Below are 27,634 nucleotides of genomic sequence, written 5' to 3'. Positions count from 1 at the left end.
TTGCGGACGTGATATGTGATTCTTCTGAGAATGCGAAACAATTCTTACAATTCTTATTATGTGTAAAAGAAAAGCAGCATTTATATTAATTTTAATCAAGAAGAGATTTTTTGTGATATTTTTATGGCTTAAAATTTTTAAATTCAATAGCAATAAAACATTTTTGTGATCGACTATTAAGGAACCTTTTAGTAAAAATATAATGATAAAAAATAATTAGACGTACTATTAAACAAGAAGTATGTTAGGGCTGTATTATGATATGTTACAAAATGTAAGAGCAGCTTTGTATATTCTCTATTTAGCTTCCATACCAATGTTTTATTACGCCATATTTTATTGTTTAGACTGCCATTTTTGTTGCTCTCGTTGTTTGTTCTCTTACTTTTGCTTTAATGTAGTCATAGCCTGATAGTCTTATGCCTAAGTATTTAACAGGTTAAGAGTCATGAGAGGCCAATACGGACTCATACATAAAAGTTATATACGGGCCGCGTGATGCCGACGTAGACTCACGCTCTAGGTCTTTAAAAAATGTTGTGTAGCTCAACAGCGGCTTCTCGAACTCATTTAAAATACACGGGGACATTTCGCTTCCGACCAGATAGTCTACAAAGCATACTTGGCCTGTGCTTCTGAGATGTCAACAGGGCTCACACAGCCCATAATATTTATAAGTAAATTGTGTATTTATATATTTTTTGTTATATATTCATAGTAAGAAAACATTTTAGGTAAAATAAGCTTTATTTTCATAAAACAAAACGTAATAACATTATATCAAAATTGTATCTAAAGTACTAATTTATTTTTTGGCACGGAATGTGTGATAAAAAACAGCCAATGCAATAGAATTTTTTACAGCCATCACATGTCAATAAGGTATTGGTTGCTTTCCTCTGTGCTTATTGCCTTTCTTCCTCTTCAACCATTTTTGCGTAACACGTTGTACATCGTCTTCTGCCTGCACGACCAACATCGCTCAGTTTGTAACTATTTTCCATAATGACTGGTGTGACAATAAAATCTCTTAATAGGCCCCGAATTACCTCTTCCTTGAATTTGATAATCGTCATGCTTTGATTGGCAGTGCTTTGATGCGCGACATAGGCATTTATAAGTGCTGTGCCAGTCAAGAGCTTGATCGATGATAATTTTCTGTACCATTTTATTCTTTTACGTAATAGCGAATTATAGCTTTTCATTTTATCTGATATATCAATAAAGCTTTTATATTTATTATATTCGATAGCATTCTTTGGCTTTACAATATCACCGCGTGCCTTCTGCATTGTCACTATTTCGTCGGCGAATTTGGTACTAATTATTAGTACATCTCGCTTGTCCCTTCACTTCTAAACAGAGCTAAAAAATTTTAAATAATTTTATCTCAATTTTGTGACCCTTGTTGACAATATACTGCCTGAATTTAAGTTGCACTTGAAACTAAAGTTTTGTTAATGCAAACGTTTTCCTTTGGAACTGCCATCGTTCCGAAGGAAAACGAACTGCCATCGTGCCTTGAATTTATCCTTCAGTCTGCTAAGCAAGGGAACGATCTTCTGCAAACGGTTATCCACAATAACTGAAAGCAATTCCTTGACATTACTTTTTTGATATTATTTACGTAAGTCATTTTTTGATCAGTACAAGTGAAAAGATGGAAAATGACATAATCCCATCCATACAAGTATACCCAGGAATCGTTTTATTTCGGCGACATCAGTGTTGTGCCACGCGGTAATAAGTGCGCTTTTTTTCTGATTTTTTCCTGATACTACAGAGCATAACGATATGTTTCTTTGGCATATAAATTTTAAAAAAATCAAAATCAATTGAACAAAATAAATTAGATATTTACCATCATAGATAAAAGACCATCGTCTACAAAATGTTCGTAGAATTGAAAGGGCGTTTTGTTGTGAAAGTTTTCGTATAATTGTGTATAAAAACCTGCAGAAATATAGTCCTCAAATGTAAATTTCTGCAAATTTTTGCTGTTTGCCGGCTCCCAGACAGTAGCTTCATTCATTTCATTAGATACTGTTGGTTCTTCTAAAATTTCTTGTTCGAAGACTTCAGAATGTTGAGCAATGGCAGATTCTATAGCAGCATCATTATGTTTTCCGAAATTCGTATATTCTTTTTCTTTACTGGTGGACGCCAATACATCTTGTCCCAACGGTTTGGTATTTCCAGCCACACGTTTTTTTTTATTCTGTTCCGGAGTACTCGATTTATTTTCACTGTCACTAGAATCAGTTGGTTGGTACTCGTCCGAAAGAAACGTGTAGCCAAACTCATCCAATTTTTCAACTGATAGAATTTCTTGCCAATATTTTTCAAGTTTTTGTTGCTCTTTATCGTACGACTGCATTGTACCGCTCTAGTCTAAATACGTACAAGAAAAACGCAAAGTCATTGTGTGATAATAATCTTGCTGGTGGCTGCGAAACTCCAACGAGGTCTATCACTTTGAAAAATAAAATTTTAACCAAAATTCGCATTTTAGAGTATTAGATTTTTATGTAAAAGTTAAAGAAAGTAATAGAAATACTCAAAAAAAAAGTGATGCGCCAATGAAGACATTAAAATTCTCAATATGGTCTTTGTCGTTGTTATACATTTGGTTTTAATGGTTTATACCACCATATTGAACGATTCGTCTGCAACCAACACCGCGTCATCTTCATAGCACAGGATTTTAATAAATCCTTGTTGTTAGTTCTTTAGGAATATAAGGCCATTCGTCTTTTTTGTTCTAATATTTGTCGTAAATTTTATTGTTGTGCTTAGTAAGTTTATTCCTCTATATTTCGAAGAAAGCTGCTTATCTCCCTTGTAAACATTGCACCCTCTTTAAAACAAAAGTGAGGTTTACACAAATAACGATATATTTAAGTCCGGGCTCCAGTCTGGTAGAGGTAGCTTGGTCGGGGTTGGTCAGAGCTAGACTACAGGAGAAAAACGAGTGAACACGAAAGAGAACACAATTTTTGGCACCTCCCTATTTTTGAAAGGAATAGGAAAACCTAGTAAATAAGAGAATGGGCAGAAAATAAGATAAGAACGATAGCGGAAAAGATTCGAAGTTACGAGAACGGAAAGAAAATATGACAAAAACAATATGAGAAAGATACAGACGGTTACTATACGGGAACAAAATATTAATGAGAAGTTTAATTATATCACGCGGTAAGCACTAACAATAAGACATAGTATACAATACACATATAAATTAATAAAGTTACGCCATAAATCATACCTAAGAGAAAATATGTTATATATAATAAAACAAGGAATCACTACTTACTTGTTGAAATAAAAGAATAAAGATTTACTCTAACAGTGTTATATTGGTAACTCAAAATACCTAGATAAGGTTGAACAAAATTAATTAATTATATGTTGTATGTTCAAAAAGTAATATATATATATATATATATATATATATATATATATATATATATATATATATATATATATATATATATAATGGCTATACACCCCAGTGTGGGGTTAAACCGCGAATGCTCTCTAGATCCCATTTCTTGAGTGGATTAGTCTTTTTTGTTTATCTTATGTTCTTGACAATATCTCTCCATTTTTTCCTGTCTCTAGTTCTTACTGTCCATTCTCTGACTCCTGCCCGTTGGAGGTCTTCTTCAACTCTTGCAGCCACTTTGATCTCGGTCTTCCCTTTCTCTTTCTTCCTCCTGGATTCCATTCTATCATTGCGTATGTCACTGCCTCATCGCCTTTTCGCCAAATGTGACCTAACCATCTAACTCTGCATTGCTTTATTTTAGTTATGATGTCTTCCTTAAGTCCTTCCTTAATATCTGCATTTTTTCTTCTATATTTATTTTGCTCTGTTCTAATTGGTCCTAGTATGGTTCTTATAATCTTTCTCTCTGCTATTCTTAAGTCTTCTTTTTTTTAACCATCGTCATTGATTCTCCTGCATATAATAATATTGGCCTAATTATGGTGTTATAAATGCTTATCTTAGTTTTCTTAGTCAGTGTTTTGCTTTTAAGTAATCTTTTGTTAGCAAAATAAGCTTTATTCGCTGCTAATATTTTTTCTTTTATTTCGGATTTCCATTCTTTGGATTTGCTTATTGTAACTCCTAGGTATTTGAAGTATTCTACTTCTTCAAACTAAGGACTTCCTATTTTGATTTTTTTCTTTAATTGATTTGTCCCTAATCTTAATATGTTTGTCTTTTCTTGATTTAATCTTAGCATCATTAGCTCCCCTTTCTCTCTTCTATCGTCCAGCATGTCTTTCATTCTTTTTCTTTTCTTTGCAATAATAGCAATATCGTCTGCATATGCAATTATTTGATCACCTTTTGTTCTGAGCTTTCCTTTATTTCCATTTTTCGGAGTTCATGTGGAATTTTTAATTTTTTAATTGCTATCATTAATCCGTTCCGTTTAATCGAATCAAATGCCTGTTTGAAGTCTATGAACAACATTTTCAATTCTAATTTATACTGGTTTCCTTTTTCCATTATTTGTTTTATTGTGGGTATTGCATCTATTGTAGATCTTCCTTCTGTGAATCCACATTGGTACTGTCCTACTGTCTTCTTTGTGATCTTTGATAACCTCTTTTTTATTATTGATGTCAATATTTTATATGTTGTATTAAGTAACATTATTTCTCTATAATTTTCACAGATTTGTTGGTCTCCCTTTTTATGTACTGTTATGATCTGCTTTACCTCCCAATACCCTGGCATTTTCTCTTCTTTCCATATATTTTTCAATGGTGCCAGTATTTTTCCTCTTAGTTCCCTTCCTCCGTATTTTATTAGTTCCATATTAATTCCATCTTTACCAGGGGCTTTTTCATTTTTGCTTCTCTGTATTACTTCATCCAATTCCTCTAATGTTGGTTCTTTTGAAATTTGGATGTCTACTTCATCTGCTTCTTCTTCGTGCACCGTTTCCTCCTCGTTATGCATTTCTTCTTCTGTTGTTTCTTCTCTGTAGTAATATCTCCATACTTGCTGGTATTCTTGGTCCTTTATTATCACTGTTCCCTCTCTAGTTTTTATTCCGTTTGTTTTGCCCTTGTTTTTTTTGTTTTGTTCTTTAATCTTTTTGTAAAAACTTTTCGTATTTCTGTTTGTTCTTTCCTGCTCTATTTCCTGCATTTTTTGTCTACCCATTTCCTTTTATTTTGCCTTATCACTTTCTTAGCATTTCTTCTTAATTTTACATATTCTTCTCTATTTTCCTCTTTATCTGTTCTTAGCCATTTATTTCTGGCTTCCACTTTTTTCCTGTTATTTCTCTACATTCTTGGTTATACCATCCGTTTTTTGTTTTAACCTGACCTTTACCTATCTGCATATTTGCACCTTCTTCTATTGATTTTTTGATCGTCTCCCATTCTGTGTTTATATCTTCTGCTTTATATTTCTCTTTTATTTAAACTATTACTGCCTCTTCATATTTTTTTCTTACTTCTTGATTACTCATTTTATTGACATTCCACTTTTTTGTTGGTTTTTTGTTTTGTTTCAATTTTAACTTTTTGTCTTATAGTGGCTGTGACCATGTAGTGGTTCGAATCTGCACACGCACCTCTGAACGTTCTTACATCTTTTATTCACGATTGTTTTCGTTTATTAATCAATATGTGATCAATCTGACTATATGTTTTCTGATCTGGTTACCTCCATGTAACCTTATGTATTTTAGGGTGTTCAAATTTTATTGAGCTTATTAACAAATTTGTTCTTGTTGCTAGGTTACATAGTATTTGCCCATTGTCATTCGTGTTTTCGTGTATTGTATGCTTTCCTGCAATTTGTTGTAAAAAGTCCTCTTTTCCAATCTGGGCATTGAGATTTCCTAGTACAAATATAACATCTTTTTTGGGTATTTTTTCTATCTCCTCTTCGACCTTATCATAAAAGATTTCCTTTTCGTCTGCATTACTTGTTTCTGTGGGGGCGTATAAATTCAAGACTGATATATTAAATGGTTTGTTGTTGACTCTAACATAGGCCATCCTTTTGCATATTGGTTTGAAATTTATAATTTTCTCTCTTAGGTACCTTAGTATCATGAACCCCACGCCTTTTTGCCCTTGCTTCTTTCCTCCTGAATATAGCATTGTAGTCTTGTTGAGAATTGAGAAAAATTATGACTTTTTTAACATGCATAAAAGAATTAGAGAATTAACAGGAATGAAAAAAACACTTCAAACTAGGCAACTAAGAGATGAAAGTGGTGCACTTATAACAGATAAAAATCAAAAAATGCAGAAATAGACACAATATTATAGCACAACTTTTTGAAGAAAAGAGAGAACAGAAGCACCAAAATAATTTAAGGATGATACTGGGCCTGACATTATACGAAAAGAAATTGAATATGCAATAAAACAAGCTAAAGGTGGTAAATCTCCCCGGCCTGAAGAAGTTACTATCGAATTACTCAAAATTGTGAATACTGAATCTATTGATCTTCTTTTGGATCTATTCAATACCATATATAGAACAGGTACAATACCTAAATAATGACTCCAATCAACATTCATACTGCTACCCAAAAAAGCCAATGCAAAGGAGTACAATGAACATCGCACCATAGCCTTAATGAGTCATATCTTGAAATTTTTTTAAAAGTAATTCACAATAGAATACATAAGAAATTAGATGGAGGCATAAGTAATACACAAATGGGATTTAGGAAAGGACTGGGAACACGAGATGCACTAGTAAGTGTTCTTTCGCAGAGATGCTTAGATATAAATCAGGAAGTATATCCTGTTTCATTGATTTTGAGAAGGCATTTGACAGAGTACAGCATAATTGGCTTAAAAAAATATTATTAAATAAAAACATAGACAGTAAAGACATTAGAATCATATGTAACCTCTATTGGAACCAAATAGCAAAAGTGAAAGTTGAAAATGAACTGACCGAGGATATCCAGATTCGCCGTGGGGTCCGTCAAGGGTGTATTTTATCAGCCTTGTTATTTAATTTATACAGTGAAGCCATCTCAGAACTAGCGCTTGTCGAGGTCAGTGAGGGTCTTATGATAAACGGCTACTTAATAACATAAGATATGCTGACGACGCCGTTCTTCTGGCAGGAACACTAGAAGAACTGCAACACCTTGCTGAACAACTAAATATATATTGCAACGATTATGGACTAAAAATAAATTTGAAGAAAACCAAGTTCATGGTATTTACAAAAGCACAAAACATCAAAGTTAAGCTGAGAATGAGAATGAGAAAACTTTTTTGTAATCGCGATCTCAATATATCGCTCCGAATAAGAATGCTTCGATGTTATATTTCTCTACCCTTTTGTATGGGGTTTAAGCTTGGACACTTAAAAAATCCAACCTTAAAAACCTAGAAGCATTTGAAATGTGGTGTTACCGACGTATTTTGAAAATGTCATGGATGAATCGCAAAACAAACGAACAAGTTCTCGAACAACTAGGAAAACATTGTGAAGTTTTAAATTCCATAAAAATCAGGAAATTGGAATACTTGGGGCACATCATGAGAGGTGAAAAATACGAACTACTAAGGAATATAATGCAGGGTAAAATCGAAGGCAGAAGAATAGTGGGAAGACGTAAAATCTCGTGGCTACGCAATCTCCGTGAACGGTTTGGATGCAGTCCAATTGAACTATTCAGGCGCGTAACCAACAAAATTATAATTGCCAGAATGATTTCCAATCTCCGATAAGAGCGGAACTTGAAGAAGAAGAAAAAAGTCTTGTTTATCGATATGTCCCTGTCCCTCCCAGCGTAATTCTTGCAGTGCTGCAATATCTATTTTATACTTTTTGAGTTCTTTTCCTATTTCTAGCATTTTTGCTGGAGCTAGCATAGTTCTTATGTTCCATGTGCTTATTTTCAACTTTTTTTGTTCTGTTGTCTTCGTCTTTTATTTTTGTTTTCTTGTCTATCTTTCTTTATTTCACTTTTGTTGTACCCGAGTTTATCTGCAGTTATTTCCTGTTTCTTTGCCTCGTCCGTCAACGAATAATGCATCCTCTCATCCCTTGCTAGTTTTTTTAACCACCTCCATGATGGTCCTCTAGCTGGTTGGTGTTTCTATTATATATCCAATAAGTTAATGAAATTAATGAATTTCAAAATTATTGCACCTTGAAGACATGTAATAAAATTTCTGATCACCATATTTTTTTAAAACTAAACTCTATTAGCATTTAAATACAGGTAAGGAAAACAGATAAATACATACATATAAATTAATCAGCAATAATTTGACCGTACTTATAATATGAATAGTCCTCTGTCACAAAGAAAAATAAAGCATGGAAATGTTATAAATCACTTACAACGGGATTTAGTGTCTCTGTTTGTAAAACTCTCGGCTTTTGGGTCGAATAAAAGACAACAACAAAATAACTTACAGGTTCATATTGGCACGTGTCTGAGAGGTATATTTTAAGGTAAGAATGCAGTAGTTGTTGTGGACGGGCGACAATAAACAATTTGTGTCAACAGAAAGACGCACAGTGTCATAGGTAATACAGCGGCAGGATGATATCTAGCGAACTCAACGGCAGTAGGATGTATGATGTAAGATGCAATAGGCGATACGCAACTTACAATATTCGGGATACAAGATACGATATACGAAGTAATATGTATGAAGGCAAACAGAAGTGACATCAAGTCTATAATTACTAAAAAAAATCGTAATTGGCGAGACAGTTATAAGACATAATCTGAATAAAAGACTTACCGCCAAGTTGACCTGCTAAACTCGAAAGCTGGTACACAAATAAAGTATTAGTTAAAATTTTCTCTGAAGAGGAGATTTTTTTGGCTTATGCGAGATTAGCCCTAATTGTACTTTAAAATTGAGATGCGACTCGGGTAAAAGGGTAAAATTGATTTTTCTGAGGTTTTTTAGAAATCCAGAGAATTATACCTATTTTTAGAAGTGAACGGTTAGTGGATAGACAAAATACACAATCTATTAATTTATTTCTGAAAAAGGAAAGCATCATAAGAGATCCATTACTTGCCCTTGGTATGCTTATTAGAAAGCTTAGCATAATTCTTCTAAGGATTAGTTAGCCATGGACGTAGCTAAAAGAATTTTATGAGGGCAAAAATTTGGAAAAATTTGCGGAATGATTGAACATGCTTTAACATAAGTATGGTGGTGCTAATTCGCCATTCATTTGGGATTGTATGTTGGTAAAGGATTTTCTGAAATAATTTTATCAGTTGTTGTATTAGATTCTATCCTACATATTTTAGCAGTTCATTTGTTCAGGGCTTTTTCTAGTAGTTTTGTCCTATGTTTTTACTATTTTTTATTTTCTGGAGGGCTGATTCAGGATCAGGTATAAAACTGATTATATATATTTACTACTCTTATTTTCGTAACTTTAATTATTAGTTTCCTTTTTTTTTTCAGGAGTAAAAAGGTGGACTTCAAATATCTTATACTCTTGTTAATATGTATTACAATATTGATATGTGTATATCAACAAGATAATATATTTCCTCGAATCGAGATCAATGAAGTCATTTGTGGAGAAGAACCGAAATATAGATTAGTGGAAAAAACTTCCAACTCAGGAGTATTTACTATAAACACCCCTGGTTGTACAATTCCATATCTGCACCCTTATGATAAAAGTATTTTAGATTACATAGAGCAGCCAGGAAAATATGTTTGTAATAATGGTACACCAGCATTATTTGAATCAGACATGGAATCTATAAGAATTATAAAGGATGCATTGCCCTTTTATAACGTAACTAACATAAATAATCTGACATGTTGTTACAAAACATTTTGGAGAGAAGATCCTGATGATGGTTCTGCAGACAATAAAGTAAGATACAGTGAAGATTGCCAAACATTTGTTAATAAGGCTAAAATAAAAGAAGAGTTTATAAAAGTTACATGCAGCTACAACAATCGTGATATTTATACTGATATGTTTGCTTTTGTTCCTGTAAAAAAACTATCGGAAAATGTGAAGAAAGATCTGAACCAAGACGACTCCTCTTTAAATATTTTAGTGCTAGGCTTAGATGCCATTTCAAGATTAAATTTTCATAGACAAATGCCAAAGACATTAAATTATTTAGAACAAATTGGAACCGTTGAAATGAAAGGATATAATAAAGTTGGTGACAATACATTTCCCAATCTAATTCCTGCATTAACAGGAAAGCATGTAAAGGAAATTGAGAACGATTGCTGGCCAAGTAAAAGACACCATTTTGATAAATGTCCGTTTATATGGAAGAGCTACAAACAAAAAGGTAATGTTGGTTTTTAAAATAACAGTTTAACAATTTACATCTACTATTTTGATTTTCTTTGTCTCCTCAACGTTTTTCTTTGTTATCTACTGTCTCTTGTTTCCTTTTGGTTTCTTTTCTATTTTCTTTAAATATAACTTTTAAAAGTACAGTACACCATTGATACTCCGACCTTTTGAAATCCGACACGCTCGATAGGCCAACGCACCTCCCGACAAGGTCGCCGCCGTCTCTGCTTGTACTGAAACCTGCGACATAATTCTCATCAACCTTACCAGATATTTCAGTTCGGTTCGATAGGGTTTTTAGATACAGTAATACGCAGTGCCAAACTTTTATTTAATTCTTTTAGAAAGTTCAGTTCAATGACGAGCACAAGTTCAAAACGAAAGCACAAAACACTGACTCTAAAAGATAAATGGTGAGATATTATTAAGAGGTACGAGTGTGGTGAAACTCTGACTCTAATATCTAGATTCTATGATAGTGGACGAGTTACAGCGTACGACATGATAAAAAACAAAGATAAAGTCGAAAAACTTATAAAATCTGCAGAGAATGCTTCTAAGGGCAGAAAACCCCTTAAAATGAGTGAATTTCCTGATGTTAAAGAATTTCTGCACATCTCGTTTGAGCAACAACAAAGCAGAGAAGCTCCTTTTTCAAGTGACATTTTAAAAAATAAAGCTCAGTGTTTTATCAGGAATTAACAAAGAAAACTACTAGTCAAGGTTGATTCGAAAAACGGTACGGAATAAGATTTTTGCAGATGAGTAGAGAGAGGCTGAGTGCAGACGATTCTGAGATATCGGAATTTATTAAAAATTTGAGCACAAATATCACCGAATTAGACTTAATTCTTTAACAACTTTATACCGCTGATGAAACCGGTTTAAACTGACGGCAATTTCAAATAAAGACATTTTCACTTTAGACGAAAAAAATGTTTTTGGTAGAAAACTTCAGAAAGAACGTCTTACTCTCATGGTATGCGCGATGGCATCAAGATCCCACAAATTAAAATTGCTAATCGTGGGTAAGTCCAAAAAACCTCGTGCCTTCAAAAATTTTAAAATTGAGAAGCTACCAATTACATACATTTGGCGAAGCCGTGCGTGCGTGACAAAAGAAGGTTTTCTGGATTGGTACAAGAACAATATTGTCCCACAAGTTAAAGATCAGCTAAGTAAAAAGAAACTGCCAGTGAAAGCCCTCCTCTTGTTAGACAATGCTCCAGGACATCCTGATAAGGATGAATTAAAAATCTAAACTGGCGATGGACATATCGAGGCAATGTAGTTACCGAAAAATACTACCGCATTGATTCAGCCCATGGATCAAAACGTTATTAAAATTCTCAAGGCACGCTACAAGAAACAACTCCTTGTAAATATTGTGAGTCAACCTAATGCTGACATCATTTCAATTTTGAAAAAACTTTAACATCAAAGATGCGATTATCAATGCTGCGTTAGCCTGACAGAAAGTCAAGCCTACTACACTGATTAAATTGTGAAAGAATATTTACCCCAATAACCCAGTCCTTCCTAATAAAGTTAACAAAGAATCCAATGATCAACCTGTGCAAGTTGTACTAGATGCTACTGTTCAATTTTGCATTGATATGACTAGACTTCGGCAAATATGCAAATAAAAATGTAAAAAATATGCGCATAAATATGCACGTGTTTACCCGAAAATATGCAAATATTTTACAAAATATGCATACAAATAAATAAAAAAATCGTAAAATAGTAACAATTTTATTTAAAAAAAAAAGTGTACATAACTAAATATTTCCTACTATTCATTAAGATTTACATTTATTTTAAGTAACTATCATTTTTAAATATGAATAAACTTATTTAGAATTATGGTAACAATAAATGACCAAGTGGTGTTCAAAATTTTCTAACAAAAACTTGTGGCTTCTGTCTGAGTACATATATTTATATATGGAAAAACTTCGTTCAACATCAACTGATGTAACGGGAGCATTTTTCAAACTAACCAAAACATTTGGTTCTAAATTAATTGTTTCCGAAATATTTCCAGCTAGAACACTGACTACTTCAGAAAGAATATGGTAACCTTTATTTTTTTCCATAGTAGCTTCAAATTTTTTTAAAATATCTTTTCCAATATTACCTCTAACGTTCCGACAACATGACGCAAATTCTTTTATTAATGCTGTACTTTAGAACAATGACAGTTTTGGTGATTCTAACTGAGTAATTGTTTTTTGAACAAAACTAAAATTTGATTTTATAAATGAAAGTTCTTGTTGAAGCAAGTTACTCTGAAAAGTTTGTTTAGAATATGTTCTTTATTTTAACAAAATGATCTGCATAAAAATTAGCTGCTTCTAACCATGTTCCCCATCGCGTTAAAATAGGTTGTGGTGGAAGAGGAATGTTAGGTAGCATTTCTTTATAAAGTTGAATTCTTATAGGAGATTTAAGAAATACTTTTTTGACACTGGATATCATGGTATTTACAAGAGGAAACTTTTTTCGTATTTCCTCTGCAACTCTGTTTAATCCATGCGCTACACAAGTAACATGTATTAAATCTGGGAAAAATATTTTTAAATTTTGTTCTGCTTTCACCATATAAAGAGCAGCATCCGATAAAATAAGCAGTAATTTATTAGAAGGAATAGTTGTCGGAAGAAAAAAAGTTGCTAATGTTTCTTGTATAAAACGCGAAATTGTTAAAGCATTTGTTTTCTCAAGTTGCTGGCATGAAATAAGATGAGATTTTGGTAAGGTATCTTCTTTAAGAACACCAATCAATAAATGAGCAATATACTTTCCTGAGGAATCAGTGGTTTCGTCTACAGATATGTAAAAATAATTATCTGCAATTTCTTCCTTAATATTAATTAACACCGACGAGTATAGCCCGTTCACATTATTTCTTCTTAGAGACAGATCACTTGGAACATTAAGTTTGCAATATTTTTTTAGAAACGAACTAAAATTTACATTTGCTAATTTTGAAAGCGGTATGTTTGCAGACACTAATGCGCGACACAAGTCTTCATTAAAAGTTTCTTGCTCATCTAATTTTTTTGAAGTAGATTGGAAACATTTAGCCATTGAAGTTTGATGTTTTCCTCCTATTTTTCCTTTTTTTGCAATGTGTGAAGCAGTTCTCACATGTTGGTCTATCTGAAATTTCTTCTCACATGCTATCTATAAATAAAAATAAAAACCTTTATTTTAACCCAACCTTTAAAATATAAAAATATACAAGGTGTTTTTGGTTAATCAAATAACTGGTTTGGAAAAAAAACACTCGCTAAGTGTTTTAAATGCAGTATTAATCCACAAATTAGTTTTTGTTACTAACCATTAGTACATCATATAACTTATTTTAAAATTCAACAAAAGTTTTTTTTTTGTTAATTCAATTACAATAAAAATAATTGTGTTTTAGAATAGCTGACTTCATAAAAAAAGTAAAGGTAAAAAATTTTTCTAAATACACACCATTGTATTGTACCATGGACAATTTTTTCTCACTAAAGGAAGCTATTTTTCATTTAAAAACAACCTACAAGTACTAAATTTCAAGTAAATACGTTTATTGGTTTTAAAGTTATTGTTTGACCCCTCATTAACTATATAGTTTTGTTCAATTTTTCGAGAAGTATCTACAGTCAAACGTTGTAAGTGTCATTTGGAAACACCCTGTATGTATGAAATATTAGATATTTAATAGAAAATATTAGATACTTACAATTTTGCCACAGACTGAACAGTAGATTTTTCCCATATCCATAGACAGCTCTTTATAAGGTTTAATCCAAGTTGAAGCACTGGTTGTTTTAGGCATTATAAAATCACAATCTTCCTTTTTGTTACGCACAACGAGTGTTTACGCTTTGAATATCAAAACAAAAATGATTTACAAATCTGAGCATCAAATTAGAAATGTTTAGGTACCTAATTCAATAAACTGGGAGATTTTGGAAAATCCCTAAATTAGGAACAAAACTATTAGCCGTTTACCTGCTGTTAAGATACAATAAATTGTAGATAGATTTGGGGATTAGATCATAAAATGCAAATGAGCGAACCCTTAGCGATTATCCAATAACTGAATGCCTCAGTGACCGAGACTTTCTAAGAATGTTGAGGGCTACTTAAATTGATCTTCTTTGAAATTGTAAATGTTTTGTACCTGTAGAGATTACGTACTTAGATCATTTCTTGATTAAAATGACTACAAAATTTTATACAAGAATTGAAATAAATTGGTATGTTTAAAAATTTTCAAATACAGTATAAAAATCTGAACTTTTATGCACTTTATGCAAACTTTTATACAAATGTAAAATATGCACAATATGCAAAATATGCAATATGCATATTTGCCGAAGTCTAGATATGACTAATTTATCAGAATCAAAAAAAGCTTTACCAGAGTGGGTTATAGATAACAATTTCAATGCCGACTTAACAGATAAAGAAATAATTAAAGAAATGACAGAATCTGATGAACACGTAACCCAGAAAGCACAGGATGAAAAATCTTTCACCGTCAACTGTGATGATGCTATATTGGTTACAAACACTTTGATGCGTTTGTGCGAGGAGAGAGCATATGACTTTGAAAACATTTTGATGTTATAAGAGATACAAGAACAAGAAATTATATACTGTCTAAACAAGTCAAAACAAAAGACAATCAAAGATTTCTTAGTGTGAGCACAGTATGTATTTATATACGTCGATAATTAATCTACGGCTGGTTCCTAAAAAAACTGATACGACTCTTAATCAGATTTGATCATTTTGAGCAGTTTATTTGATTAGTCTGACATTTCATGATATTTATTATGGCAGACAAATAATAAAATAAACAAACAACAAAAAATTGATTACATAATGTTAATTCATAAATTGTAATAATTATTAAGGTCTAAATTATGATATTATTTTGAATTCCTGCATTTTATAAAGAGTATATAAATGATATTTTTTACATAAAATAGGGTTGTTATTATTATTTTTATTAATAAGAAATAAAACAAACGACATCTCAACAATATATTAAAGCAAAAATTCTAACCAAATTAAAAGATAACTGGGGACTATGAGAGACAGCAAAACATTTTAACATAAGCAGAACCACAGTTTTTCTATTAATAAAAAATTGAGGAAACAAGAAACGCTCGAAAGAAAGCGAGGGTCTGAAAGACCAAAACTATACTAAATTTATATATGTAAAAATAAAATTAATAATTTGTAATATCTCACATCAGCATTGATAACAGCTTGTACTCTTCGGTCCATCTGCGTGAAAGAAACTATGAAATTTTCTTCAGAGAGCTGTTCTTTTTAAATAATATGACGTGTTCTGTGGGACTAGAAACCTCACATTTTTATAGTGATGACTACTTTAGCATGGTTCTGATTAATATTCATCCTATAAGATATGAAAGAAATGAATTATTTTTGTTTCTAGAGGAATTAGGATTTCCCCCGATAGTTGTGGTTACCGAACACTGGCTTAACGAGCCTTTTTTGTAGAAAAATATACCACAATTGCTAGGTATGATCGTCCAAGTTCAGCTCATGGTGACACCCTAATTCTTTCTACCAATAATGATTTCTCTCCTATAACAAAATATGACTTTCTGTTGAATGAATCCTTTTTTGAGTTTTCATTGGTTTATAACAAGGATCTTAATCTATACATTATCTGCATTTAATAAAAGCAGAAAGATTCTATGCGGTGACTTGAATATTAATTACGCTGTTGCTTGTGCTACCCAAGTATCCTTGGTCAATATATTCGAATCGTATGTTTTCACAATTCACGTTAATTCTCCTACAAGAATTACTAAAACAACATCTACCATAATTGATTATATTGTCTCAGATTTCTCACCCCTTGATGTACTTCTTCTTCTTAGAGTGCCGTCTCCCTACGGAGGTTGGCAATCATAATGGCTATTTTTATTTTTGAGCTTGCTGCTCTACACAAATCCATCGATCTGCATTGATACCAATCACGTAGATTCTTCAACCATGAGTTCTGCCTTGGCAACAGATCTTCTTCCTTGAATCTTTCCCTGTATGATGAGGCTCAAAATTTCATATTTTGGTCCCCTCATCACGTGGCCTAGGTATTTCAGTTTTCTGGTTTGTATAGTGGTGATTAGTTCTGATTGTTTACGTACGTTGTTATGTACGTTGATATGTACGTTCTACAATTATTAATGCAGGATTCTTTGACCATGAAGCAGTATATACCAAGTTTAACATTCTTAACAAACAATCCTCGAAAACCAAACGTTTAGGTAGGATTTTTTCAGCAAAGAACTTTCGTAAATTCCAAAATTTTTAAAAGGTAAAAGAAATAATAAATTAGACTTACTCACAATCAATTAAGTAACTAACTTAGTTAAATTAAATTGATTGTGAGTAAGTCTAATTTATTATTTCTTTTACTTTTTGAAATGGACTCACACAAGCAACACATTCATGATCCAAAATTTTTGCTTGACTTCTGAATGGCACTTTCCCTCTATGGACGTGTACTATAATTTCAGTAATTTTTTAGATAAGCTTGTGTGTATTTTCATTAAGGCATTTCCTTTAATAAAAATTAAGTCAAAACATCACAAACCCTGGACTACCAAGGGTATCCGCATATCAGCCAAGAATATGCGTTCACTACTGTACATCAAGAAATTTACTACCAATGTCTTTGTTACTGAATATATCACCAAGTACAGAGGAACCCATCTAGAACTTATCAAAACAGCTAAAAAAATGTTCTATGAGAATCGTCTGGGAAGCTCTAAAAATGTTGCAAGGGAAACTTGGTCCATAATAAACGATCTTCGAAATAAAACTAACACAGCTCAAATATTTTCTCTTCCAAACGCTGAAAATCTAGAAAATCTAAATGAATACTTCGTTAATGTGAGTAAAAATATAACATCAGCTATTTTGCCACAACAAGATCCTATTTCCTATCTTGCCAATTTAAAAAAGGTCTCGAATTCATTCTTTATAAGACCAGTTGATAAATCTGAACTGATCCAAACAATCAGTAGTATCAAAAGCAAATCTTCCTGTAGTACTGATGGACTATCCATAAAAATTTTCTTCTTCTTCTTCTTCATTACCTTATCCGGTCCGGATGTTGGCGATCATCAAGGCTATCATGGTTTTGTTGACTGCTCTGCGAAACAGCTCCGCTGAGGTCATCCCAAACCATTGTCGGAGATTTTTCAACCACGAGATAAGATAAAATTTTCTTAAATCTCACAAATAATGTGTTGGAAGTCCTGGTCTCACTAATTAACGATTCCTTTGAAAAAGGTATATTTCCAGATTGCCTAAAGACAGCCAATATTGTTCCTCTTCATAAGGGTGGTGATAAATCTAATGTTTGCAACTATAGGCCTATTGCCTTACTACCTGTCCTATCCAAAATTATTGAAAGACTTATAAAAGCCCGACTTATGTCCTTTCCCGTTGAAAACAACATTTTATCACAAAGTCAGTTCAGCTTAATATCTAACAAATGTACCAGCGATGCTATGTTTTCTGTACTACATGAGGTCTATCAAGCACTAAACAATAATCTTTATACTGCCAATGTTTTTGGTGACTATGCCAAAGCTTTTAATTGTGTAAATCATGACATTTTCATAAAAAAACTAAATTTCTACGGAATTCGAGGTATTTCTTTAAATTGGTTCCAATCTTATTTGACGAATAGGAAACTACTAATTCGAGCAAATGATACTGACTCTAGTCACAAAAGCATTGTATGTAGAGTACCACAAGGTTCAGTATTGGGTCCTCTACTTTTCCTCATCTTTATAAATCACATCACTAACTTAAAAATGGATGGAAAAATTGTCCTTTTTGCTGATGATACCAGTATTACCTGGAAGAACCCTAATATTGCAACGTTTACATTGCAACATCCTATAAAGGAGCTCATTAACCCTTGCTTCTTAATAGCAGTCAAATCAGTATAATTGGTTCTATAAAATTTCTTGGTATTTTTATAGACAGCAACCTTAAATGGTCCCTTCATATCGATTTGCTAAGTGAGAAACTAGCCTAAGTCTGTTATGCAATAAGATCTGTTTCGAAGAAAATGAATTTAACATCTTCCAAAATAACATACTTTTCTTTGTTTGAGTCTCATCTTCTATATGGCCTTCCTTCTTGGGGTTCGAGTACAGCTGTCCAATCTGATGTTATTTTTAAATTAAAAAAGGGCAATACGGTATCTTTTTGGCCTCAGTACAATAACTCATCGCAAAAGCTACTTCAAAAATCACGGCATTGTAACTATCCCCTTTCTATATATTCTATATATATATATATATATATATATATATATATATATATATATATATATATATATATATATATATATATATATATATATTATAGAAACTGTTTGCTTAATTCGTAAACACCTACATGTTTTTCCAGCAAGACCTAGTCATGACTACCCCACTAGAAATTAAAGCTTTGATGTGTATTTACCGATCCCATCCTTTGAGTTAGTAAAGAAATCTATATTATATTCGGCAAAAAAATTATACAACCATCTCCCTTTGCAACTTAAATCTACAACTTCTTTCCTTAAGTTCCGTAAATTGACAAAAGCCTATCTATTTGAAAGACTTTATTATTCTGTGGAAAAGTTTCTCAACGAATAATTAAGAAAGTACGATTCGTTTAGGTACAAGTAACAAAGTATTTTTATATATATTTGGGTATCACATGCAGCAGCTTAAACTTATTCGTAAACTAGTTCGTAAGGTTTTATTATGCAATTTGCAATATAGTGAAATTTTGCAGTGGATTGTATATTTTATGTTTTATTATGTGATATTGATGATTTATGTAATTTTAGTAAATTTTAATTGTTTTTGTTATTATTACTTTGTTTTTTAACTTTTATATAAGCTTTGTTCATAAAATTGTAAAATTTTCAGTGACAATAAAGCATATTTCTATTCTATTCTATTCTATTCCCAAACCTGTTGTATACCGTGCCACAGCCCTTCAGCATTTTGTGTTATAGAATACCGCCGATACAACAATTTAACGCATCTTCAAAAGAATTCTCTTCTAATTTCTCCAAAAGCGTACGATCTTCATGAGGGGTAGATATTTTTGGTCTTCCAGAACCTTGCTTTCTTTCGAGTGTTTCTTGTTCTCTAGTTCTCTCCATCTTTTATTAATATTAAAAAAAATTGTTCTGCTTACGTTAAAATGATTCGCTACGGAAGATAGTGACCAACCATCTTCTAATTTCGTTACAATTCTTGCTTTTAGTTCCTTGCTAGCCTGTGGAGTCATTTTTTGAGGTTGAACAGAATAGGTTATCTGACAAATTTTAAGATTTGGCAGTTATAGTGACAGTATGTAAATAATAAGTATTTATCCTTCAAAATACACTGCTCAATTTTCTACAAAATACGTTTGAAGAGTCGTATCAGTTTTTTTATTAACCAGCTGTACCTTAGTTGCGGCATTTAGTTATTAATAGTTTCACTTTTCAAAATATTCCTCCCCTTTTTACATTCAAGCCACTTCATCGCCAATGTGTTTGAACACGGCGTCGCTTCATCTATTGTACACTGTACAGACCTGGCTTTCTCTCATTTCTTGTTCTTGACTAATTTTTTACATTTGACATTACGCTGCCTAAAATGACTTTGAATATTTTGACTATTACATTTGGTATACAAGAAAGTATATTTGCTTTTGTTTTAAACATAATAGATGAAAGTCTACTATAAAAGCAAATTTAAAAAAAAGGAACAGAAAATATTTAATGTTTTCCATATTTTTATTGAAAAAATAAAACATAGAACTTCGTGACTCTAATAAAAAACGAAAAATGCAAAAACATGAAACATAAGTCTTGGTAACATTGTCCTATCAGCAATCTCAGTTTTACTGTTTATGTTGAGACATGTTGGAAAACATGTGAACATAAAAGTTTCTGTCTACATCTGGCATTCACTTGTACATAGATTTCAGAGCTTCTACCTTGTTTTGTGTCAAGGTGACTTTAATATCATTTTTGTTTATTGATATGGGTATTTCGTCATTGTCAGCAGTATGTCTCCTCTCATTACGTTGTCTTAAACTGATAATTCTGTACTCATGTTCGTTAAAAGTGGTTCGGAAACCGATGTCATAAAAATCTGTAGTATATTGTAAAGAAATCACCTTTGAAAATGGAACTGCAGTATAATTCAGTTTTGATGAATAGGTTGAAAAATCTTGCTCTTTCATTTGAAGTATGGTGTAATGCTCTCTTGTGTTTACTTACTTAAAAGGACTCTTAATAACGAAAGTGGAAAAAGTATTCAGATTGTCTCAAACTGCGTTCAATTGCACTGTGAACTGAATCAACCTCTTGTGTGCAGGAATGTCCAGGTACTGAAAACTTCATTTGAATTTTCATAAATCTATTGCGATTTTGAGGAACGCAACTATCGCTCCACAAAGTCAAATCCTCCAGTAACGGATAGTCTTCTACAACCCTTTTCAGGATTCACAGCCCGACCGTGCATTGCCTCTGGCCAAATCGCGCAATAAACAGTCCGGTTAATGTAAAGGTGCGCTGTCATGTTATACACATTTAGCTTACTTTTATAAAATAAATTTTTGACGTCTCCTTTTGAAAATGTCAATATATTTTGTAAGTCAAAACACAGTACTTCGTTACCATTTTCAATATGCGTCTTTTTCTCTTCTTTCATTGAAATTTTTTTTAGTGTTTTGTGTGTTTTCATATTCCTATTTCTTTTCTTCATTAAGGGTGTATTCTTTCTTCAGGCATTCTATTTCAGCAAAGAGGTCACATACATCTTTTGAAGGTTTATTAAATGAATAATTGAATTTAGTGCAAAACGTTCTGCGAGAAACAAGTTTTACTGGAGTCAAGTCTTTCTTCTTTATGAAATCCTCGTACATATTGTACATTTTTTACAGTAATAGGTCACCCTCTACATATTTTCTTTTAGCATCAGCCCTACAATAATGGCTTTCAATTACAGGGAACATGTTAATATGCTCTCTAACAAGATTGGCAGTTGCATCTGATGTAATTTTTTTTCTATGCTTTCTATATGCGTATATAGGTTTTTACCTCATACCTAGTGTTCCGCAGTTAAACTGTTTGCAAACCTGTACTTTGTTATTACTTAAAATATAGAAGAAAATAAGGGTTTTAGTTATTTTTGAGTTTTGGGGATTTTTTCCTTTTATTCTTCACTGTGGAATACTCATTTCAGTTGTGCTTAAAATAAACATCTTTTTTTCACTGCTACTAAGCTTGTAATAATCAGAAAATAAATTGTTTCTGTCTTCTTCGCTTATATTTTTGGCACATTTATAAATGCATTTCTCGAAGCAGTCTTTATGTGTTTTTATCCCTCTTGCTAGTCTTAACTTGTTTCGCGAAGAAACGTATTCTAACCCCTTATCAAAATTTTGTTTTCTAATATTGCAGGTCCAACGCTCGGAATTTCTAGATCTCTTTCTAGTACGTTTTTTCTCTTGTAAACTGTTATTATTTTTTTGCAGTTGATTTTCGGAATTTTCCTTATATTTCTGTGTGCATATTTTTTTATTTTCCTTGGAAAAGTCGACTTTTACTGGAATTGTTTGTTTTATACAGATATAAATCGAGTAATAAAATTGATGACAGTTTTTATATACTACAGTAGAGGTTGGGCCGGTTGGGAGACCCCCCACTCCCACTATGACATCACAAGCCACGCCCACTGAGGTCACAAGCCCCGTCCACTGCGGTCACACGCCCCACCCACTGACGTCACATGCCCCACCCACCAAGATGGCGGCTGGCAGCTGTCATCCGTCAAACGTAAAGATAGCGTCAATTCTTCTTTTCGTATGTCATCGTTCAAACGTGAAGATAGCGTTAATTCTTCTTTTCGTATGACATCATTCAAACGTGAATATAGCGTTCATTCTTCTTCTTTTCGTATGTCATCGTTCGAGCAGCGGAAGTGACGTCACACTAGGCCACGCCTCGCTCACGAGGGGACGTTCCTATGCCACCATTGGTCAGGCATTTAGTTGGAGGCGTTCCTATGACACCATTGGCCGAGGGGCATGGCCTAGAGATACGAGAGGCATACCTACGTCACCATTGGCCGAGGACGTGGCCTTGAGACACGGGGGACGTTCCTACATCACCAGCGAGGCGTGGCCTAGTGTGACGCCACTTCCGCTGCTCGAACGATGACATACGAAAAGAAGAAGAATTGACGCTATCTTCACGTTTGAATGGTGTCACACGAATATGTCATACAGCTGTCAGCCGCCATCTTGGTGGACGGGGCATGTGACGTCAGTGGGCGGGGCTTGTGACGGCAGTGGACGAGGCTTGTGACGTCAGAGTGGGAGTGGAGGGGGTCTCCCAACCGGCCCAACCTCTACTTACTACATAAGACCGTGTTATTCTGAGTTTGGAAAGTTCACTAAAATTTTGCGAAAAACAAAGTCGTATGTTTAACATAGGACTATGTTGCGCTCGTTTCATATTTTCATAACATACACCAATGATTTTCGATTAATTTTAGAGGATTGCATGTATAGATTTTAGATTTACAAAGTTCTATAGGTGTCGTATGATACATAGAACCTTGTTATGTTAAAATTGCTGATTTTTTAATTTTGTTACATACATCCTTGTTATACTTAGGCAGCGATTAGTACAGCTAAAATTTTCAAATTAATGAATAAACTTATTACATTAAATTTCTCTTATTATTAATGCCATTATAAATCATAATGCCTGATTGTAGCAAAGACATTTTTATTCATAAATTAATCAAAAAAAATGATACAAAAAATTAAATCAGATAAGTTAAGAAATTTTCTGTCATCCATTTAGTGTTTTTGGTTTGGTCCTTTTCAAAATCATTATGCAAATTTTTTGACTTTAATTTTAAATTCGTTCGAGATCTTCTAATTGTTGTCTGAAGTTTTATAGTTTATAATAATTTGCTGTTTAATTTTCTTTTTCATTTTCCTATTGTTGTTGCTTATATTTTTCAGGCGTTATTTCCTATCTGCCACAAGAGGTTGATGGACTGATCCAATATAATCTCCAGAAAATGTGTTGATTTTTTAACAACATTCGTAAAACCTTAATTTACTAGGATGTAATTTATTTGAACACTCTTGAACTGTTTAATACAAAGGCTTATGTGAAATGTTTTCCCAAAATTTTTCTTCCAATATTTTCAATCTCTATTTAATTCTAAATTCTAAAAATACAAACTAAAACGAACCTACAAGTGATATTTTAAGTTTAATTTAGTATATTTTCATTTGAACAACCTTTCTCCGTAAAGTTAATATTAGTTTCCGTACTCACTAATCTTAAGTATCACGAGCAGGTACTGATATCTGAATGAAAATCACTTTAATGCTAGTTACAATGTAAGATTGAATAATAGATCATATCTGTATCACTTATTATTTTGTGGATTAAAATAAACTTAAATTAATCTCAATAAGTTTAGATAGCAGGTAACAAAAATAACTCTTTAAAATGATAACTATCAGAAAATGATTTAAATGAAACCAACTTGGCCACAATTCAATCAGACTGTAAGTAGTATACGATACTGCTAAAAAATATATTTAAAGTAATCAAAGTGTTACGACCCTAATATATGTATTTTATCGACAAAACGTATTTATTTATTAACACGGCTCTGTTTATATTTCTTTATCGGCAAAAAACTATCCAGCCTTGTACTATATTTACTTTATCACAAAAAAATCGAGTTTTGTCTTAAATGTAAATTTTTATAACCTCGTAAATCAGACCCTTTTGTATATATTATTTACATAATATTTGAGGTACCAACCGTAGGCGATATTAAATCTAGGACAAACTTATGTTGTCTGTAGAAAAAACAGTTTGAACCTTTATTCGCTCCGTGCGTGACTGATGCGACACTTACCGCCTTCATCTGACAGTTGTGGACCTTCTTCTTCTTCTTCTTTTTGGCTTTTATTCTTCTGAATAATCAACCAGTACATTTGTTTTGTTAATTTTTGGGCCACTGTCGTGAGTCTGAGAATATATCTCATGCCCTATTATCAATTATCATTGACATATAGACATTTTTTCTACATATCTACATTTTATTTATGTTTTCTATTTTCTTATAGTTGGTTTAAATGTTAATATTGGATAGGTTATTATTAAGGTTATAATTTTATATGGTTGATCTGTAGGAATCTGATAAGAATTTTGATAATTTTAGGGTTAATCTCGCATAGAAGCATTGGTATGTTAATTGGGGTTTTAATATTAATTTTGATCAGCTCCTGATAGACATCATAATCTTTAATTTTGTTTATTGGGCATTCCCAAAATATGTGTTCTAGTGTATCCATTTGCCCACATTCACAGTATGGGTTATCGCGAATGTTGATTTTATATAAATGTACTCCTGTCAGGCAATGACCACTCCTCATTCTAATAATGGTAGTAATATGCCGCCTATCTATGTATGGGATTGTGTCAAACCATGGTTTATTAGGAAAAAAATTTTGTATGTTGTTATACCACTTGCCTTTATATTGAATAGAATTTAACCAATTATTTTGATGCATAGAACATATTTTATTTTTTAATAATGGCATGATATCCAAGTTACTTAATCGAATTTTAGCAGGAATATTTAATTCAGCCCCAATCTTTGCCAGTTTGTCAGCTATTTCATTTCCCTTGATATCATTATGTCCAGGAATCCAACATAATCTAATATCTTTCCCATATTTATTTAAATAGTATATTTTATTTTTAACTTGCAAGACTCTGTAATCTTTTGGTGCAGTTATCATATTGTTATTAATGTTGTCTATAGCGCTCTTTGAGTCCGTAAATATTATAGCTTTATCAAAACTTTTTTCCTCACAAATCATTAGACCCTTTTGGATAGCTATTATTTCTGCTGTACAGATATTAATAAGTGAGGGAATTTTTTCAGAAAAGGAATAATTTATACTAGGTATGTGCATTCCTATGCCCGTTTTGGCTTCCTCAAGGTTTTGATTTTTTTGTTTTTTTGAAGCATCTGTAAATATTTGTATGTAATTATAGTAATACGAATTTACAAAATTGTAATATTCCCAAAGGTTATGGGAACTATTTTTTTTTAATAATGTTTTTATAATTGGTACATTATAAGTGTAGATATCATATTCATTTGAGTAGCAGGCTGGTATGTCACTTGTGTTCATTGATGGTAAAAACTTTTTAACTTCTGTTAGAGCGTCAATCAAGTATGTTGGATTTTTTTCTAGAGTCTAGAAGCATATTTTTTAATAATGAGTGATTTGGAGTTGTGCTCATCTTTGCTATGTATTTCGTGGCAATCCATTTAAATCTATGGTGTAGATCGATAGTTGCACTTTCTGCTAAAATGACATTAGTGGGAGTAGATTTCATCATCCCATGTGTTGTTCTCAAAGCTTGGAATTGTATTCGGTTTAATTTCATAAAATTTTGTTCGAGAGAAGTTATTAATTATACTAGCGCCATAATCTAATTGTGATTGTATCAAGCCATTATATATTATAAGGTTGTGGACCTACCAATTTTCAGGTTAAACATATGACATATGTTTGACATTGTTAAATACATGCGAATTGACAATTATTAATAATTAACTTTTTAATTATATTTTAATTTATGTACAAAATAAATGTAGTATTAAAAACTGGGTTTCTCAAAATTCATCATAATATATCTTTTCAACCACAAACTGAAAAGAAAGGGAAAAATCTAGTACTGGCAAATCAAGTTTTTCACGTGAAAGAGCATATAGGTATTTAAAAACAGTAATAGTAAAAGTTATAATATAAAAGCTAAAGTCATCAGGCACTCTGCAGTTAGCTTGAAGCCTTATAAAATATCATTTAAGGTAAATTATTTAAGTTTTTTTCTATTTCAATTGCATAAAAATAAAGTTATGTGATATTTACTTTTTCATAATAATAGCACGGATCCATCTTTTTCTTTTCTCTAATTTATATGTAATCTTTGAGAACCTATAAAAACTACACTTACTATTTTTGCTATTATTAGCACAATTAAATACGCAATATGTATTTGCACACATTTTTGATAAAATTTATGCGTAAAAAGGAAGGGCCAATTTTGTCATATTTCGCCGCTACGCACGCTGGCATCGTTGCAAAGTACCCCTACCATGGTCACGCACGGAGCGAATACAGCTGCATTATTTTATTGTGTTTTTCTCACCAAAAGGGTTTTTAGCCGGTCATGAAACATGTTATTGCTTTGAATTTAAAGAAATACGAAGCCATAAACAGATCGTAAAAAATCTCCGCTCGCTTAAAATTGCCATCAAAGGGTTGTTTTCTACCAAACACCATTATCTGGTTCTCAGTAGGACAATCATATTTTGACGCTCTCTACGCATATTATCTCGTCTTTTTCAGTTAGGAAAATTATATGGTCCTCGCTGGTTGATAGAATATATGTCGCTCTGTACAATCTGCATTTTACAAACTGCTGCTCTAAAAAGATTTGTGGTTGTTGTGTTGAACACGTTAGATTTGGTCCTCGTTTTCCTTCTACTTTTCCTTGTAGAATTAATTGCAGCATCCCATATCTTTCGCTATTCCTCATGATGTGATCTGTGTTGATGTTGCCTTTCATTTTTGCAACTACATTTGCCTTTGTATATTTTTTCGCTAGTTCCAATGGCACATATTCCGCGATTTATGCAACTTTTAGTTGTTCTGCTAATTCTTTAACTTCGGATGCATAGACCGCTGCATCTTTATATCCTTGTCTTTTTTTCGCCAATTTAGCTATTACCGTCTTCGGATTGTCACCTCTCAGTTCTCTCTTCAGTGCCGGTATTCGATTTTGGCTGTTTTTATTGTGGTTAACAACTCTTTTCCCTTCTGCATTTTTAATAAAACGACCCTGGTTAGTAACGTGGTCGGTATAGGATACCTTTAGGATTCGACGATAAAGTCACATTTTGAAAGCCTCAATTTTCTTGAAAGTAGCGCCTATGAGAGTTCACGACTCAACTCCGTACTACAGTATAGAAAAAACATTACATCGTAGTAACCTGATTTTTATGGGCACTGATAAATTACGGCATTTGAATAGCTTAGCCATTTTTTGAAATTGCAGATCGGGCTTTCTCTATCCTACATTTTATTTCTAGGAATGGTCCCAATTTTCATTGACGTTCGTACCAAGGTAGGTGTATGTTTCTACTCCTATCG

The 27,634-nt window shown here is 32.5% G+C and overlaps 1 protein-coding gene across 2 annotated transcripts in view; it reads left to right on the top strand.

Moving 5' to 3' along the window:
* LOC140445683 (uncharacterized) overlaps window positions 1-27,634 on the top strand; it is a 44,272-nt gene that overhangs the window by 12,971 nt on the left and 3,667 nt on the right. For both annotated transcript variants that reach the window (XM_072537930.1, XM_072537929.1), the window contains exon 2: window positions 9,448-10,307. In XM_072537930.1, the coding sequence (XP_072394031.1) occupies window positions 9,448-10,307 (860 nt within the window). The remainder of the gene's footprint in view (window positions 1-9,447; window positions 10,308-27,634) is intronic.

This window comes from Diabrotica undecimpunctata, chromosome 7, assembly GCF_040954645.1.
Source record: "Diabrotica undecimpunctata isolate CICGRU chromosome 7, icDiaUnde3, whole genome shotgun sequence".
NCBI lineage: Eukaryota > Metazoa > Arthropoda > Insecta > Coleoptera > Chrysomelidae > Diabrotica > Diabrotica undecimpunctata.
This window is presented reverse-complemented; position numbering and strand designations above follow the sequence as displayed.